The sequence below is a fragment of the Ascaphus truei genome, chromosome 5, assembly GCF_040206685.1.
Source record: "Ascaphus truei isolate aAscTru1 chromosome 5, aAscTru1.hap1, whole genome shotgun sequence".
NCBI lineage: Eukaryota > Metazoa > Chordata > Amphibia > Anura > Ascaphidae > Ascaphus > Ascaphus truei.
In genome coordinates, this window is record NC_134487.1 from 296619977 (window position 1) to 296640135 (window position 20159).

At 46.9% G+C, this 20159-nt stretch overlaps 1 protein-coding gene across 5 annotated transcripts; it reads right to left on the minus strand.

Moving 5' to 3' along the window:
- Nucleotides 1-1772: 1772 nt before the first annotated feature.
- TSPO (translocator protein) lies at nucleotides 1773-15376 on the minus strand. Of its 5 annotated transcripts, none has more exons than XM_075602798.1 (5): nucleotides 15206-15376; nucleotides 13991-14112; nucleotides 4931-5126; nucleotides 4349-4487; nucleotides 1773-3138 (listed from the first exon to the last, which is right to left on the minus strand). In XM_075602798.1, exons 3-5 carry the CDS (start codon nucleotides 5110-5112, stop codon nucleotides 2968-2970), a joined length of 492 nt encoding a protein of 163 aa, XP_075458913.1. In that variant the 5' UTR covers nucleotides 5113-5126; nucleotides 13991-14112; nucleotides 15206-15376; the 3' UTR covers nucleotides 1773-2967. The 5 variants fall into 5 exon arrangements, with proteins under 5 accessions (XP_075458913.1, XP_075458912.1, XP_075458915.1 ...); XM_075602797.1 differs by having other exon boundaries at nucleotides 13991-14140; XM_075602800.1 differs by lacking the exon at nucleotides 13991-14112.
- Nucleotides 15377-20159: the final 4783 nt, after the last annotated feature.

A 20159-nucleotide genomic window follows, 5' to 3' on the forward strand; every position in this document is an offset into this window, starting at 1 on the left:
CCGGGGTCGCGCCCCACTGCAGCGTCATTTGACGCCGCTTTCCATGGCAATGGGTTTCAAATGACCGCGTTGCCATACAGACGCGTGGACTGAAGCCGGGTAAGTAAATTACAGAGGCCTTGCGTTCTCAGCGCGGGGCCTCAATGCTGCGAACCCCCCAAAAAAGTATTGTGTCCCACAGTTTGATTGCTCACCTAGGCCAGCGGTGCACAACGACAACTCCAGTGACAGACCAATATGTGACGATCCAACACAATGTGGTAATGCTCAGGCACAACCACTAGATGTCATACTTCTTAAATGCCCATATTGTTTCATTGATAAACGAAGAACCCCAAGGGCACGATAACCTGCCCAATCCCTATGGGGGAGCCCCAAGTGTGTGCGCGGAGGCGCAAGCATGTTTAGAAAAGACAAAAACATGTAATTTCAAGTGACGAACGCGTCACGTGAGCAGTTCAGCCAAAGAGAGCGAACCGCTCACATCACGGCCACGCCTGAACATCGCTGAAAGCACATTTCACACAACGCGCCAGCGGCAGGCGTGCTCCACATGCACGGTGAGTATAATCTCAGCCTTACCCTTTGTCCATAGTAGAACGCGTTTGCATAACAAACTTGTTTGTATTGCGAAGCGCCGCTCTCCCTGTAACACGCGCACTATGCACTACTACATTGCCGTCCTAGTGTTTGTTCCGGCGCGAGCTACGTAGCCTGCACTATGGACGAAGCCTTGGAGGTTGGAAAGCTTGTAACATATCAAATACTTGTTGGTCCAATAAAAAGGTATCATACCCCTACTCCCTCCTTTGTTACTACATATTGTTTCAGGGATGCATGCATCCAGGAAAACAGTATTCCTCTTTTTAAAAGCAGCCGCAAAAGCTGCCAAGTTTTAAAATTATTTTTTCCCCTTTAATTTGTGCATCAATTCAATCCGCACAATAAGTAATTTGCTAAGTTGCCAATCGATCGGTGATGATTCGGCTCGGGGGTTCACTAAATGCCTGTCAGTGCAGCAGAAGAGAACCAAAGATACCAAAGATTGTGACCAGGCAGTCACTAGATACAATTGGTGCACTGCTAGAGAGAGGGCAAGGCTCAAAAAGGGGTGTGCCAGAGCCTGTTTCAGCAGAGGAAGAGGATGTGACTTTGTAAATGGTTGCTACAGAAACAAAAAAATGCTTGTTACATTATAATATATGTGATACAATCACTGTCCCTGTATAGACTGGAGTGTTGCAGATAGTATGCTTTCCGGCCTACAGGGAGTTAAATTTCCCCTAGAGAAGCTAGTTCAGCTGCAGCTAATCAGGCTGGACTCCTGAATGAACAAGGAAGTGTTTTAAGGCAGATACAGAGAGCTGTGAAAAAGAAAAAATGTGAACAAGCGCTAAAGACTAAAACACCAGTGTGACAAGTAAAATATATATATATATATATATATATATATATATATATATATATATATATATATATATATATATATATATATATATATATATATATATATATATATATATATATATATATATATATATATATATAGGCTGCCTAGTAATACTGTCAGTACTAACAGAAAAAGTGAAAACAAAGAAAAACCTGGCGCCAAAAGTTCATTGGATAATCCTGTACTCCTCAGGGGATCAGCACACTTGCTTGACAGGCCATGTAGGGGAAAAACACAAACAGACAAATCATAGTGCAACACTGTAGGGTTAAAACAGGTCTACACTAACATATACACTGCACATATAACATAGAGACTCCTAGTGACTAAAAAAACTATTTATTAAATAAAAAGAACTATGCCATAAAATGGTATGGACAAATAAGAACACCGCTGGTCATCCAGATGGGAAAAATCAGAGCCCTACTTACAAGCAGCAAGGCAAATACAGGCAATGCAACAAAGAGTCCTTCGGGTGCTGCTGATGTCTTGGCAGAGATGTAATTCCTGCTGCACAGCGACTCTCGTGCTGACCCTCCCTCCAGGGGTTACCAGGAACAGTGGCAGATACAGAGAGCTGCCATTCTGACAGACTGCTTTTCCCCGGAGGGAGAGAGAAAGTGCTGCCCAGCTAAAGAAGAGGCTGGCACAGTTCATTAGACCCACTTGACCGTGGTCGCGGAGTCTTCTGGGTCTTAATCCCAGGAAGGACACAAGACTGCGCTGAAGCAGGGATATCCTATACAGATCATTGCAACTACAGAGAAAAAAGTGTTTCTCTGAACTCTCTCTGGGTCCAGAGGGAATTACAAGGAGCCCCAACAGAAACAGACCAAGAGCTAAGTAATATATTCATGTACCTAAGACTGTTCATATGGGATGCTTATGATAGGGCATGTTTCAAGCTGACAACCAGTTTAGTTGGCCAGCGCCAGTTAGAAAGAGCTGGAGTATGTTTAGTTTCCCTAAAGGGACTAGGCGTTATTTTTACGATTTGTTTTGACCAGTAAATAAATACCCTTTAAATAAACCCTGTGTAGAGAAATACCATGTTTCCGGCCTTATTCTGGGACTACAAGATACTGTAACGTGATGTGGGCATCACATATATTAAAAATGTGAATGAGTTGATTTAAAAAAAAAAAGTTATACAGTTCAATTCGAGCTGCGAGACGTTAACGCGGTCTTGAACATATTTTAAAAAAAGCATTTTGCCTCCTCCTCTGAAATGGAGGAACAGAAAGAGTACATTTTTTTTTTTTTTTTTTCAAAGTTTTATTTTAGTTGTTAAATCTCTTCTGGGTGCATCTTTACCATATACTGTAGATATTGTGGTCTGATATATAGCCATTGTAAGTAAACAGAATGTGGGCGATATATTTGCTATAAAAAGGTTAATCTAGTTTTGCACTTTTTCATTACAAAACAATGTACAGGTTTTAATAGTATGAAATTTAACACAAGACAAAAAAAAACAGATTTCAACTTTCCTCGTGTACAGAAAAGCAAAATAATTCTTATTCTCTCTTGTCTTTGTTATCTCTCCAGATACAATAGCTCAGTGAGGAGGCCAAACACAACCAAGCTATGTAAGGAAACATCAAATATGAGGCTGTCTTGCTGACCGGGTACCAGGATATAGTTGTAGCCACAACTGTCCCAGTAAGGACTACTATTTCAGCAAATGCCTGAAAAGAAGAACAACACCATTAAAAATATGCAAAAGTGTGTGTGTGTGTGTGTGTGTGTGTGTGTGTGTTAGTTCATGTGCGTGAATAAGTGTAAATGTGTGTACTGTGTCTATGTGCATCATTGTGTTTTAGTGCAGGGGGGCGGCGGTTGCAGAGGCCCCGCACTCTTCCCCAAGCCATTTAAATTAAACGCCCGCGAATCGCGTGAGGCCTCTGCAGTGTCTCCTACCTTGTCTTTGGCGACGCGTCGCCATGACATCGTGGCGGGGTCATGTGACATGACGCGTCACCATGGCAACGTGCATCAAATGACCTCGTGCATCATTTGATGCTGGATTTTAGGTAAGGGGGGGGGCCATGAGCACAGGAGCTGGCAGGCAGGTGGGGGCGCAGTGCAGAAAGTTTGTGCACCCCTGTTTTAGTGAATGTGCAGTGAGAGTTAAGAGCAGAAGGCTGCAGGTATTACAGGTCAGCAGCTCTAACTGGCACCCACAGGAACCAGCAAAGTAATGCAGAGCAAATTACCGCTGACAGAATACTTGCCTTGTCTGTCTCCAATGGTTCACTGTAGGACACCCCTCCCAAGTAGAGTTGAGACCCTAAGTTAAAGCTACCCGTGATAAAGTGACGGAGGTGACACCGCCTTTAAACTGATTCAGTGTTTCCGACATTTTTTTCCAGATATACTTTAGCTTTTAAATTAGATTTTTTAAGTAACATTAAGTCAGTTAACTTGCACAACTGAAAATACACAGTACACCCCTTCAGTGCCAATTAACTGCACCCTATCACCTAAACTAGTGATAATGTATCCTCAAGTCCTGGGCCAGACCAGGTTTTCCATCTACATCTACAATAAGAAACTGAAAATGTGGCAAACACTTCAATCATTTTGGAAGCTGTACTCTCGAGCAGAAGTGGCCAACTCCAGTCCTCATAGCGACAGCCACCTGCGCTGAAGCAGAGATCGCCATAACACTTGACCTATTGGTGGCCCTTGAACTGGAGCGGGCCACTCCCACTCTAGAGAAAATGTTGCAGAGAACGGCAAAACTCCAGCCACTGACCGCACTGCATGCTCATTCTCACACTGGGGAGGGAACAGGGTTAGACATATCTTTTGTATTCAAGCTATATTTGTTATTGGTACCCCTAACAAACACAGAGCCAGGAGGATACAATCTCATAGTTGCATGGCCACACTTACCCATCCTATTTTGTGAGCGCCAAAGAACAAGGGAGTCCAGGCCCAGTTGAGTGCTAGCTGCCCAGCGTACAGTCCAAGAGGAACCACAGCATCGTTAGTAAATCCTCCCAGTTCTTTCCACATCAGGTATGAACCATAGCTAATGAAATGGAAAAATACATCTTACAAAACCTGTCGCTGCTACTGGAGCCAACTCAACACAAGAACATTCATTCTTTTTAAATGTATGGTATCCGCACAAATTATTTATATATATATATATATATATATTTATTTATATATATATATATATATATATATATATATATATATATATATATAGAGAGAGAGAGAGAGAGAGAGAGAGAGAGAGAGAGAGAGAGAGAGAGAGAGAGAGAGAGAGAGAGAGAGAGAGAGAGAGAGAGAGAGAGAGAGAGAGAGAGAGAGAGAGAGAGAGAGAGAGAGAGAGAGAGAGAGAGAGAGAGAGATGACTGCACCTTACTGACGAAAGGATTTTTATCTCAGAGTTAACCATTTGAGTCTCTCCGTTTCAGATTAGACTAATGGCTCAGCTTACGGAGTACCGATTCTTGGATAACTTACCCCATTGATGTATATAGAGCTGTCCACATTGGGCCAAACAGCCAGTTAGGAGGACGCCAGGATGGCTTCACCAAGTCAGCATACCAGGTGTGGATTTCTCTCTTTGTTATCATGCCTCCAATTATACCTCCCACATGCGGCAGGAGAGTGAACCCAACAGCTGGAACCCAGGAAGAGGGCATTCTCAAGAGGAATCCTACAGCGGAGAGAGGATTTTATTACACATGCAAAGAAAAGAAATATTTCCGCACACACGTGAACAAAGGCTCTCGGCTTAACCCTTTCCCTACCAAGCACCCCTGGCAGTAAAAAGGGATACAGGTGGTGTTTTACCAGGTTTGTAAAAAATACATGTAGGGTTAAGAAATCGGATTCAACAGGAAATGAAGCAGAAACATGGAAGTCTCCTTTATGTGTTACTCCTTCCTGTCTTCCTTAGCAGGGAGCACTCGAATAATCGAGTTATGGTAAAATAAGAACTAGCAAAGCAGCATTACCTTTAAAAACCTGTGTGTGATTTTAATACATAAGTTGTGTAGTATTAAACCAGGGATGGCCAACTCCAGTCCTCGAGGCCCACCAACAGGCCAGGTTAAAGATCTCTGCTTCAGCACAGGTGACTCAATCATAAGCAAAGGCCCTACTCCCTCAGTCAGCGCGCCCACACTGCAGACAGGCAGGGCGCTGACAGACACAGACCGCGATATGCGGTCTGTAGGGAGCCGGGGCGGGAGTGGGAGTGGGGGCATGGCTTGAGCGGAGGGACCCGCTACTCCCCCCCCTCCCTCCACAGGCTCGGTCTGCAGGAGGGAGCTGCTGCTGGAAGGTAAGCAACAGCAAAAAACACACACACACCACCCCCTACCTTGCTTCCTGACAGCTCCCGCCGCTGATTGGCTCATCAGCGCACCACGTGACGCGTCACCGCTCAGGATCACAATTTTCTTGCATCCCCTGGCGGCTGACGCGTCACAGCACGTAGTGAGCCAGCAGCGAGGGGGGACTGGGACCGGCTCGGGAGGATTCCCCTGCTGGTGGGGAACGCTCACGCGCCTGCCCGCGCCGTCAGGCGCAGCGGGTCCCAGCCCATAGCCTGCGTCACCTGTGCTGAAGCGGGGTATCCTTAAAACCTGACAAACAATGGTATTCCACGCTCGTGCTGTCTCTATAACAGGAGATTTAATAATGGTTGCTAGAACTCTTTCTGCCGCCTGCTTAGGACGACCCCACAAACTCCTGTAGAAAAGCGAGCTCCCGAAATGACTCATAAAAATGAAAAATGAATAAAAAAGAGGCGCACTGAGTAGCAATATGATTTAATCAATTAAAATACCCACAATTGGGCTATACAATCACAGTATAAAACTACATAAGTATAAATGAACAAACGAACAAACTTACAACTATCCAAAGTGGGGAGTAATACCGGAGAGGTCTGGATGTTAGCTGGGTGCAAAGATGGCGCCGGTCCGGACCCGAAATGCTCTGTCAAGCCGAGATATCCCCCTTCCTACCGGCATCTTTCTCCACCAATGAGGGCTCACGTCGCAACCTCTACGCGTTTCGCACAGCGTGCTCTGTCATATCCTATTGCTACTCAGTGCGACTTTTCTGCTTTTCTTTTATATCCTTAAAACCTGGCGTATTGGTGGCCCCTGTATTAGATAATACCTTGTTTTTCCTTCGTTTTTCACATTATGCCCCTTTTTGTATGTATGTATGTCTTTATTTATATAGTGCCATTAATGTACATAGCACTTCACAGCAGAAATACACGTGATAGAGATATATAGAGATATATATAACAAAAAGGGACAGCGCGGTTCCATAGTGTAAATAGTAAAGGTTTAATATACACGAGCTAAAAAATATTCACTCACAACAATGAGGTAGGACATGCGCATGGGATAGAGCTCCAGTAACCCGTTCTTCGTCTGCTGGTGTGAAGCTGAAATCTCGTGTCCGCAATCAAACTGTTCTGATCATGCAGCCAGGCACCTCCGTGATGTGCGTCCACTCAACAGTCCCCCGGCTGAACGGTACACGCTTACTCAGTTCCGCAGCACAACAGCTCCCCTCCAATACTGCAACAGTGGTTGTTCCTGTGGATAGCTGTTTGGGTGTTCCAGTGCTTTATTTTTACTTCAGGTTTTTTATTTATTATTTTTTCAATTGGCTTTCCTTCCTCACGTTTTTTCCTTGTGTTTCCCATTCGCTTTCCTGGATCCTCATTCCTTGTCATATGTTGTTTGTTAATATTGCCATATATTATGGACTATTAGTCACATACCTCTCTCATATGAAGTTAGTACATACCTTCATTAAATGTTGGCGCTGTGATTTTATACGTTATAGATTATAGATTATATATATATATATATATATATATATATATATATATATATATATATATATATATATATATATATATGACACGTAGTAACCAGGGGGATCCTGATGACAGAAGACAGCACACCGCAATGATGATACAAAAAAGTGTGTATTGTGAACACAGGGCCGCCAACGTTTCGGTCCTCGTAGAGGGACCTTCCTCATATACATACACACACCCACACACACACACACACTCTTATGGACGAACCTCTCGGAATAATACTGATCCCCGTTTATATGATTGCACTAAAGCTTTTAAAACCTTGCTCCGTGGTATTCTGCAGGTTATATGGGGTTCATTAAAAAAACATTTGTTAAAAAAAAATAATATGTAAAAATAATTATGTAACATGGTCTGTATCTTCTGGCCTCTCACTCCACCCTGTCATGTAACTCCTAGCAGTCTAGGCAATGACAGATTCATCTATGGGCTTTTTGACGCCCCTCATGCCCCTCTTATGAGTGACAAAAGTATGGTGGTAACTCATGGCCTGTGTAAGGCTAAGGCCCCGCTCCCTCCGTCAGCGCTCCCGCACTGCAGACAGGCGGGCGCTGACAGACACAGACCTAGGGAGCGGGAGGTGGGCGGGAGTCGGAGGTTTGAGCGGGAGGGGGGGCATGGCTTGAGCGGAGGGACCCGCTACTCTCCCCCCCCTCCCTCCCTCCCTCCCTCCACGGGCTCGGGCTGGCACTCATATACACACGCAGACACACACACACACACACAGACAGACAGAAGTAGGCACTCACGCACTCAGACACACACATACACACACACGCAGGCACTCTCTCACATACACACACGCACGCAGGCAGGCAGGCACTCATACACACACACATACACAAACACAGATAGGCACTCACGCTGCTTTCCCCCCACACTCCTCCCCGCTCCCCGAAGCCTCTCCTCCTCCCGAAGCCTCCCCTCCTCATTGGCTCACAGCTACACCACGTGACACGTCAACGCTAGGGATCACCATTCTCTTGTATCCCGTAGCGGCTGACGCGTCACAGCGTGTAGTGAGCTGTGCAGCCAGGGCGGACCGGGACCGGCTCGGGAGGATTCCCCTGCTGGTGGGGAACTCGCGTGTGGCCGCCCGCGCCACCGGGCGCACCGGGTCCCAGGCCTAAGCCTATCTGGTATAGGTATAGACCATGAGCCCGCCCCTTCTGGTTTTCTCCTAGGAGGGAGTGGCAAATTTACACAGTCCTGCTCTGGAAGAGTAAGGCCGCGGGCATGGTCAGCACCTGCACTCACGCTTGGCAGTGAGCCCCAGCAGCCACAATGAGAGTGGCGTTAGCAGGGGCTCACGCACGGTTCCGCAGGCGTGCGGAAGCGTAGCCGACAATTTTTTTTAGTTTAAGCGCTCACGGGAGCGCAGGGTCGGTCACGTGAGCGATTCGCCCAATGAGGGCGAACCAGCTCCGGACGTCACTGGCCCGCCCCCCCCCGACATGCCCCCGGACGGCACGCGAACTAAGGCCAGGGAAAGCACCCGCTTTCCCTCAGCCTCCGCACAGCTGAAGTCTCTATGGACTCAGCCTAAGAGAGCAGTAGAGCTGTCAGTCCCATAGCGGGATGAGCATGCTCACCCCAGCCCTGTGGCTGGGGGGACATCTGATTCAACCCACAGATACCCTGTAAGACCAAGGGCAATCCCCATCCAGAGGCCTGGGACCTCCGAGACTCTGCACCGCTGTGAGGAAGAACTGCAGTGAATGCCATGCCAATAAAGACCCTTGTTCATTAGGCTGGGTCCACAGAGGGGGAAGCCGCGCTGAACCATGCGGACGCTCCGCGCTGAGCCCCGTCATCCACAATGAGGATGTCTTTAGAGGGGGGCTTCCGCGAGCGTCCGCAGGCGTGCTGAGGCGCAGGGATTTTCAGCCGACAGCCGAAACTGTTTCTCAGCGCGCTGTCGGCTGAAAACACCCAATCAGCGTGCCGGCGACGCGACGGTCAGGCAATGGTCGCTGGAAAATCAAATAGAGATGACTTCCAGCGATCGCGACCAATCCGTTGCGTCACGCTTACTTACTATAAACCCCAACAGAATGAGGACAAAGGTAAATGCAGCGGGGGGGGAAAAAATGTGGGTGCTGCAAGCAACAAAGACATAGTCAGGGTAACAGGATATGTAGCAAGAGGGTAGCCGCTCCCCTCTTACTATGAAATAATACAAAATTTAAAAAGATGTTAGTATATTTTTAAAAATATGTAAGCCTAACCAAAGCAATAATATTGTATGTACACAGAATAAGTGGGTTGGGGTTCAGGATGCATTAAGGGTTTTCACAGAGTGACAATATTTTAATTGTATTGCACTTAAATAGTGACTAATTCAGTGGGTTTTAACCTTGTAAGAAACAGGCTGCCCACCACTGGTCTGTGATCTCTATGCAGCTGCAGGAATAACGCTTGGTAAGGGGCGTGCAGAGCATTGCATAACTAAGGAGTAACTTGCATAACCAACACAAAGAGAAACAGTGTCACCATACCGGTATTCCCCCCCACTGTCTCCAGGCAGATCTGTGTCCCTCCCTATGTCTGATAGCGAACACAATCTAAAGATCAACATTACAGAATAGTCTGGGAAACCTCACAGGTCTCTTCTTCAAGTGTACAAATACGTGTGAGGGTTTAAACTGACACCCTTTGCACACATCTCTGATGGGGCCATTAAAAGGGTATTGCTGCCTAGGACACATTTCCAACTCCCCATAAGGATTTAAAAAAAAGTGCATGTCAGGGAGTCCCTGTCCCACTACAGGAGGGGATTACTGTCCCACTACAGGAGGGGATCCCTGTCCCACTACAGGAGGGGCCCCTGTCCCACTACAGGAGGGGAGTCTCTGTCCCACTACAGGAGGGGATTCCTGTCCCACTACAGGAGGGGATCCCTGTCCCACTACAGGAGGGGATTCCTGTCCCACTACAGGAGGGGAGTCCCTGTCCCACTACAGGAGGGGAGTCTCTGTTCCACTACAGGAGGGGCCCCTGTCCCACTACAGGAGGGGCCCCTGTCCCACTACAGGAGGGGATTCCTGTCCCACTACAGGAGGGGATTCCTGTCCCACTACAGGAGGGGATTCCTGTCCCACTACAGGAGGGGAGTCTCTGTCCCACTACAGGAGGGGAGTCTCTGTCCCACTACAGGAGGGGATTCCTGTCCCACTACAGGAGGGGAGTCTCTGTCCCACTACAGGTGGGGCCCCTGTCCCACTACAGGAGGGGATTCCTGTCCCACTACAGGAGGGGATTCCTGTCCCACTACAGGAGGGGACTCCTGTCCCACACAGGGGGGGATTCCTGCCCCACTACAGGAGGGGATTCCTGTCCCACTACAGGAGGGGCCCCTGTCCCACTACAGGAGGGGAGTCCCCAATATATCTGGCTGCATTGGGGCTCCCCCCGGGGTCACCTTTCTATGTAACCCCAGCCCGGCCTGCACTCACCTTTGCGCCGCTCACACACTGCGCCCTTCTCACTACTGGCGGTGCAGGGGGATACACGGTCACGTGACTGGCGAGTGCTCTTTGGTGCCAGTAGTTTATCCATAGAGGCTGGGGAAGGTGAAGCAGGCGGCGGCCATCTTTAATGTGGGAAAAAGCTGAAATAACGTGCTACCCTTCCCCAGAAATGTTTGTCCTTTTTTCTCTGTTACTCAGAAAACGCAAATCTGTGTCCGAGCACAATATAAACTGTACTATATGCATCCATGTATTACACCATTTAATAACGCATTAACAGTATATTTGGGGGAAAATAAAGTTGTTAGATAATTCCTGCAGTGGGTGCAGGAGAGATGTATAATTCCTGCAGTGAGTGCAGGAGAGATGGATAATTCCTGCAGTGGGTGCAGGAGAGATTGATAATTCCTGCAGTGGGTGCAGGAGAGATGGATAATTTCTGCAGTGGGTGCAGGAGAGATGGATAATTCCTGCAGTGGGTGCAGGAGAGATGGATCATTCCTGCAGTGGGTGCAGGAGAAATGGATAATTCCTGCAGTGGGTGCAGGAGAAATGGATAATTCCAGCAGTGGGTGCAGGAGAGATGGATAATTCCTGTAGTGGGTGCCGGAGAGATGGATAATTCATGCAGTGAGTGCAGGAGAGATGGATAATTTCTGCAGTGAGTGCAGGAGAGATGGATAATTCCTGCAGTGGCTACAGGAGAGATGGATAATTCCTGCAGTGGGTGCAGGAGAGATGGATAATTCCTGCAGTGGGTGCAGGAGAGATGGATAATTCCTGCAGTGGGTGCAGGAGAGATGGATAATTCTTGCAGTGGGTGCTGGAGAGATGTATAATTCCTGCAGTGGGTGCAGGAGAGATGGATAATTCTTGCAGTGGGTGCAGGAGAGATGGATAATTCCTGCAGTGGGTGCAGGAGAGATGGATAATTCCTGCAGTGGGTGCAGGAGAGATGTATAATTCCTGCAGTGAGTGCAGGAGAGATGGATAATTCCTGCAGTGGGTGCAGGAGAGATTGATAATTCCTGCAGTGGGTGCAGGAGAGATGGATAATTTCTGCAGTGGGTGCAGGAGAGATGGATAATTCCTGCAGTGGGTGCAGGAGAGATGGATCATTCCTGCAGTGGGTGCAGGAGAAATGGATAATTCCTGCAGTGGGTGCAGGAGAAATGGATAATTCCAGCAGTGGGTGCAGGAGAGATGGATAATTCCTGTAGTGGGTGCCGGAGAGATGGATAATTCATGCAGTGAGTGCAGGAGAGATGGATAATTTCTGCAGTGAGTGCAGGAGAGATGGATAATTCCTGCAGTGGCTACAGGAGAGATGGATAATTCCTGCAGTGGGTGCAGGAGAGATGGATAATTCCTGCAGTGGGTGCAGGAGAGATGGATAATTCCTGCAGTGGGTGCAGGAGAGATGGATAATTCTTGCAGTGGGTGCTGGAGAGATGTATAATTCCTGCAGTGGGTGCAGGAGAGATGGATAATTCTTGCAGTGGGTGCAGGAGAGATGGATAATTCCTGCAGTGGGTGCAGGAGAGATGGATAATTCCTGCAGTGGGTGCAGGAGAGATGGATAATTCCTGCAGTGAGTGCAGGAGAGATGGATAATTCCTGCAGTGGGTGCCGGAGAGATGGATAATTCCTAATCTATATATCTATCTCCTGACAGAATATACATACTTATGTGCTCCACTAGGAGTGAACTAGCAAATGAAACAGAACACGCAGAGGAAATTATGGCTGGTACACTATATTTGATAGACTAGGCTGGACGTTTTGCCTGGTCTCATACTGCCCTACAGTAAAACTGAGGAACGTATTGAATGTTTCTTTGCTGAAGTGTTCTCACTGGAGACTCCCTGTCTGCATGTTTGTGTTCCCAGCACTGTACGCTTAAATGTTCGTGCCGAGGCCGTGCAACAGGCATCTGAAGCTGTGCCGAGCGGGATGCTGTCAGTAGTGGGGTATCCTCAGACCCAGTGCCGTCGTAACGCATGGGCACGCTGGGCAGTTGCCCGGGGGCCCCACGAGCATAGGGGCCCCACGCTAATCTATGCACAGACCAGAATTTAACACTAATTTTCCGATCACCCGCCTCAACATTCAAATCTCCCGTTAACTCGGTAGAAGGAGAGAAATTATGACTTGCAGCGGAACTCTCATTCCCTCTTCCTGAGGTCAGGGCGAGATAATCATTATGGATCACAAGATGAACAGCGAAAAAATAAAGTACATCAACTGCAAGATCTTATGATTTTATTAAGGAGTCATTATAAAAACTACAGAGTTAAATATTTGTGTTTTTAATAATAATCCATTTTTGGGATGATAAGATTTATACACTTTAATAGAGCACATTATAACACAAAATATGACATGAAAAAAAGTTGGGAGAAAATGTACATTCAGGCACATGATTGTCACGGTTTGTCAACATAATTACGTATTTTACTACAAATCAACCACACCCCACAAAGGGTTGTCATTCGCTTCTAAGTTGTGCTGCATATATTATTTTTATTTTCCTACTATTGGGGTAACTCCATTGTAAATGGCTCACGGAGTAAAGACACTGACTCTATAGACCAGGGGTGCGCAAACTTTTGCTGCTGCGCCCCCGTCTTGCAAGCCGGTGCTCGCACCCCCCCCCTAACTTGCAGCTGCGTCAAATGATGCTGCGGGGGTCATGTGACGTCACATCACGTGACCTGCGGCGCCATTTAAAGCTGTGTTGCCATGGCGAAGCGTCAGAGCGTCTGAATCACGGTAAGTTTAGTGTTGCAGAGGCCTCAAGCGATCCCCCCACAATTCATTTAAATGACTTGGGGAAGAGCGCGGGGCCTCTGCAACCGCCCGCACCCCCTCAGAAAAATCTCCCGCAGCCCAGTTTGCGCACCCCTGCTATAGACCATGACACGGAGTGTGAATCAGGGGAAGGCAGAATTAAGGGATAGTGTCCCTATAAACGGGTCTCAGCTGACTCAGGGCAAAGTGTATGCAGACTAATGATAATGACCTCTGTGATCAAAGTATAGGAGCAAATATAAGTGCTGGGGAAATGCAGATAAACCATGTGTAATGGTACATGAAGTGGTATATGTGTACTGATGGCGTTGTGTGGCTAGCTCAGGTCTCCATATATGCCATAAAGTCCCCAAACAAGCCCCAACAGAACCAAAAAGTACATACCAAAGATGATCTTCGTTTCAGTGAGATTCCCCTTTTGCAGCACAGCTCTTTCCTTGTAGTGGGTGCTTCACGTCCATAGAAGTACAGAGAAAAGTAGTCCCAAGGGGGGCACAGGCGGAGCACTGCCAAATCAATGAGGGAGAAAGGGGGCTGCATCCAGTAGTATTAAAAATATATTTATTGAGTGGTCAAAGCAAGAACATAAACACTTTTACGCGTTTCGGGAATTGCGTCCCTTTCTCAAAAAGTGTATCCGCGTCTGCGTGCATACCCGTTTCATAGCTGTCCCCCGCCCTCGGCGATGACGTCACGGGGCCGAAAACTCGCGCGAGTTGGTCAGAGAGACCAACCCATTGGCTGAGAACACCACCAATGAGTAGCCTCCCTGAGATCAGGGGAAGATGGTTCAATTCCCGATGTCAGCTCCTTGTGACCTTGAGCAAGTCACTTTATCCTCCCCGGCGTCACGCTTGCAAAACAAACTTGTTTGTATTGCAAAGCGCCGCTCTCCCTGTAGCGCGCGCACACTATGCAATACTACATTGCTGTCCTAGTGTTTGTTCCAGAGCGAGCTACGTAGCCTGCACTATGGACGAAGCCTGAGAGGTTGGAAAGCTTGTAACATCAAATACTTGTTGATCCAATAAAAAGGTATCATACCCCTACTCCCTCCTTTGTTACTACATATTGTTTCAGGGATGCATGCATCCAGGAACACAGTATTCCTCTTTTTAAAAGCAGCCGTCCAAGCTGCCAGTTTAAAAATTATTTTTTCCCCTTTTAATATGTGCATCAATTCAATCCACACAATAAGTAATTGTGACGGGAGGGGGTAACCAGGCTATCTAATAAAGGTTAAGCCCGCTGGTTACCCCTGAACCCGTGGGGCCCCTAATACCTCCGTAAACCAGGGACCTGGGATAATACATGCTGGAAAATAAAATTACCCTGTTTTTTCCTATTTCATGTTCCCTTAGCCCATGAGCTGTGAAATTTCTTGTGTGTCAAGTTTTAGGGGGGGGGGGAGTATTTGGGTGGAAATACAATTATTTTGGTTGCAGAAGTTGGGGGGCCAAAGTTGCCGGTAGTTGCCGGTATTTAAACACATTTAAATATCTCCAAATTCGGCACTTTATTCAAAAAATATCCCCAAAACCAGAATTCCCCCCCCCCCCCCTCACCAAGTTTGAGAACTTGTGTAAAGCCAATACTCACCAAAAAGGTCTTATTTCAGAAATTTACGCTGACCTGGAGAAATCCGCGGACCTTCCAAACCATGACTACATGCTCAAATGGGCAGCAGATCTAAACATAACTATTGACAGAGAGGATTGGGAAGAAATTTGGGAAGCAGCCTCAGGAACTTCTATATGTACCACAACGCAGGAGAATATATATAAAATTTTAACGCTCCTGCAGTTATCTTTGCGTCACACGTGCCAGTCGGGGGTTGGGGCGTTTGCTCAGTTTTGCAGCCTTGCAATTCTCTCTAGGAACTCTCAGGCCACTTATCTCACTACTGCACCATGGGACTATCAGGGGGGGGAGGGGGTGGTGTGTGTGTGTGTGTGTTAGTCCAGTTGCGATAGTGCAGAATAAATGAGTTCTTCAGCATTAGGCGATATATTGTTAATCCAAATAAATAAGGTATGTCATAGGACAAACTTTCGAGAGTTTTCCTCTCTTCCTCAGGTCAGCCATACTGATATACAAAAGGTTCCTTATCTCTGTTTTAACACCCTCCCAGTGCCTTCCCCACCCCACCTCATATACATCTCTCTGTTCTACATTCTTCCTTTTTTTTCCCAATCCCTGTCTAAGTCATAGAAACCTTTGTATATCAGTATTGCTGACCTGAGGAAGAGAGGAGAACTCTCGAAAGCTTGTCCTATGACATAAATTGTTAGTCCAAATAAAAAAGGTATCACCTAATACTGAAGAACACACACACACATATATTCACCCAGTAGCCCAAGCACGCTGCCTAGGGGTCACACTCAACTCCTCTCACATTCAAAACATTTCTAAAACTTGTCGCTTTTTCCTCCGCAATATAACAAAGATACGCCCTTTCCTCTGTTGCTCGACTGCTAAAACTCTGACTCAGGCCCTCCATTCTCTCCCGTCTTGATTACTGTAACCTCCTGCTGTCCGGCCTTCCTGCCTCTCACCTGTCTCCCCTACAATCTATCCTAAATGCTGCTGCCAGAATCACTCTACTCTTTCCTAGATCTGTCTCAGCATACCCCCTCCTGAAATCCCTCTCCTGGCTTCCAATCAAATCCCGCATCTCACACTCCATTCTTCTCCTCACTTTTAAAGCTTTACACTCTTCTGCCCCTTCTTACATCTCAGCCCTAATTTCTCGCTATGCAACATCCCGACTCTTGCGTTCTGCTCAAGGATGTCTTCTTTCTACCCCCTTTTTATCTAAAGCCCTCTCCCGCCTTAAACCTTTTTCACTGACTGCCCCACACCTCTGGAATGCCCTTCCCCTCAGTACCCGACTAGCACCCTCTCTATCCACCTTTAAGACCCACCTTAAGACACACTTGCTTAAAGAAGCATATGAATAGCACTGTGAACATTCTGAACACATGATACATAAAGCTTGGCCCCCTGCAGACGCACTTACCAGAACTCCCTCCTACTGTCTCTGTACGTTCTCCCTACCTACCAATTAGATTGTAAGCTCCTCGGGGCAGGGACTCCTCTTCCTTAATGTTATGTTTATGTCTAAAGCACTTATTCCCATGATCTGTTATTTATATTATCTGTTATTTATTCGATTACCACATGTATTACTGCTGTGAAGCGCTATGTACATTAATGGCGCTATATAAATAAAGACATACAATACAATATACATATATATATATATATATATATACATATATACAGTATGTCAAAAAGACTGCTACTGAGCGTGGCCAATGTATACAAACAAAAGACGGGTGCCCAATGCTACATCCAATTGACAAAACATAAAAAGTAATAAATATAAAGTTTAAATACTTAAATAATTATAATATTTACTTGGTCATTTAGTTACTCTTTGATAAAGCGCGGATCACCGGTGACCTCTCATTGTATAAAACTTTCACCTTAAACTTCATAATGTATGAGTAGGCATGATAAGGTTACTATCATGTTATCTGTTTTTCACTAGAGTTCACTAATTTGTTTATAAGTTATACTGAGTGTTCCTGTATTAGTTAATATGAGGGCAATCTATCCCATTGTGGTCATACCGACTCTATACACTGGTACCACTAGGGAGAGCCCCAGGATAATTTTCCCAGTTTATCTATCTATTTATTTATTTATTTAATTCTACTATGTATTCATGGCTTCACTTATCTATTAGGAGTTCATCATTATTATAATCAGCAATTTTATTGTATCAAAGTTTTATACAATGAGAGGTCACCGGCCGTTTTTCACATCCGGGTCATTGTGGGCATTTAAACTACGAACGGATACCCGGATCCATAGAGCCTGAGGAAGCTTGATGACGCAAGCGAAACGCGTTGCTCGATCCATCTGTTGTTTTTGTCATTCGGAGGCTTCCGTAGCCAGGAAGTGAGGGGTGCGTTCCAGACTATATCGTGCGTTCCAACACTTCAGCGGCCGGCAGACGCAGAAGGGAAGGAGTCGCCAGCGCGGAGACCACCTCCACAACCTGTCTACACCTGCCGGATTAATGTATGTGCTGTAAAGTTTTTATCACCGTTAAATAAGTGTTCACTACACCTGGATTCTCTATCTGTATTTTGGGGGGTTCTGGAGGTACCGAGGACCCGAGTGCTGTATAGCTGATAGAAAATAGGCGTGCATACCCAGGAAATCCCCTCTACAAAGTTATACCTCTATGGGTTTTTACTCACACTGGCCCGTGTGAGTATTTTTATATATATTTATTTATTTTGAATTCATCCACCTACCTTCCACCATTATATGTTATTTTACACGTATTGATATTTACCCTTGGATCTTTCATCATTTTTGGGGTAACTCGATGTCCTGAGGACCTGTGTGCTGTGCAACGGCCGGACGGGAGGTGTGCGGTTCCAGGAGAAGCCCCTCTACAGAGTTAAACCCTGAAGGGTTTTTACTCACACTGGCCCGTGAGTATTGGCAGTAGTCTACTTGATTTTACCACCCTTTTCCCACCACGTGGGTACGTTACCAATCTTTGGCTTTAGACCTCTATTTGATCTTTCAGGTCACCAGAAGTGGTGGACTTTCTTTATTAGAGTATCCATTGTTGATTATCACATACATATTTTTTGGTTGTGTTCCTGATTCGCGCTCCCCTTGTTTTTTCTACTGTCTTTTGACACCCCTGTAGGGTGTTTGAGCTGCGGACGTTGGACCCCTAGACGTTCATACCTTACGAAGAAGGGGACCCAGGGGTTCCCTGAACTTGGTAATATTTCTCCATTTGTTCATCTCATTCCATCAATAGTGATAGCACAATTTATAGAGAGCGCCCGGGTACCTTTTGTCCATACATAACTGGGGAGTAACTTGAATAACCAACACAAAGAGAAATAGTGTCGCCATACCAGTATTTCCCCCCACCCCCCACTGTCTCCAGGCAGATCTGTATCCCTCCCTATGTCTAATAGCGAACAATCTAAAGATCAACATTACAGAATAGTCTGGGAAACCTCACAGGTCTCTTCTTCAAGTCTACAAATACGTGTGAGGGTTCAAACTTACTTACTCTTTGCACACAACTCTGATGGGGCCATTAAAAGGGTATTGCTGCCTAGGACACATTTCCAACTCCCCATAAGGATTTTAAAAAGGTGCATGTCAGCGTGACCCTGTCCCACACAGGAGGGGCCCCTGCCCCACACCGGAGAGACCCCTGTCCCACTACAGTTGAGGATCCCTGTCCCACTACAGGAGAGACCCCCCTAGACAGTTATGAGGGTCACAGGGTGAGAATAAATAAACACGTGCAGAGCTTTGCAACAAGCACATGGTGCAGGTCCTGTGGCTTCCTAAGGCCTCGGGCATGGTGCCGCGCTCCTGCTCTGCCTCGCCTGCTCAAACTGGAGCTTTTTTGTGTCCTGGCAGGCGAGGCAGTGAGCGCGCTTTGGGAGCCGAGGCGGGGCGAAGGCGGAACTGAGGCGAGGCGGGGCTAGTCCCTCGCTCCCATTGGATGTGAGCGGTCACATGACCGCTCCTCCGCTCCCCTGAGCGGCACATGTTAAACTTGCCTGTCTCCTCAGAATTTCTCAGCCTCCGCACGCATGCGGAAGCAGCTGCTAAAGCCGCGCTGATCACAGATGAAGGGGGTAAATTAATCTGCTCAGCGGGGTCTGTGGGACTATAGCCCAGGCCTTAGAATAAAGTCTAGAGTGTGTCAAGCGAGGACATAAGCACAGCCCTATCTACTATGTCCCAGGCCTAACACACACACCCCCCTCTACATGTCAGGCAGCATTAGGGACCCTTCCCGGGGGGGCATCTCTATATGTAACACACACACTGGGGGGCAACTTTCTATGTAACACACACCCGGTGGGGGGGGCACCTCTATATGTAACACCCCCCCCCCCCCGGGAGTACCTTTGTATGTAACACCAGCCCCTGCACTGCTCACACACTGCGCCCTTCTCACTACTGGTGGTGCTGGGAATACACGGTCACGTGACTAGGGAGGGCTCTTTGGCGCCAGTAGTTTATCCATAGAGGCTGGGGCAGGTGAAGCAGGCGGCGGCCATCTTTAATGTGGGACAAAGCTGAAATAAAGTGCAACCCTTCCCCAGAATGTGTGTCCCATCACAATATAAAATATGTTATATGCATCCATTTATTACACCGTATAATAACGCATTAACAGTATATTTGGGGATAAATAAAATTGTTAGATAATTCCTGCAGCGGGTGCAGGAGATGGATAATTCCTGCAGTGGGTGCAGGAGAGATGGATAATTCCTGCAGTGGGTGCAGGAGAGATGGATAATTCTTTCAGGGGGTGCAGGAGAGATGGATAATTCCTGCAGTGGGTGCAGGAGAGATGGATAATACTTTCAGGGGGTGCAGGAGAGATGGATAATTCCTGCAGTGGGTGCAGGAGAGATGGATAATTCATGCAGTGGGTGCAGGAGAGGTGGATAATTCCTGCAGTGGGTGCAGGAGGTTGGAGAGATGG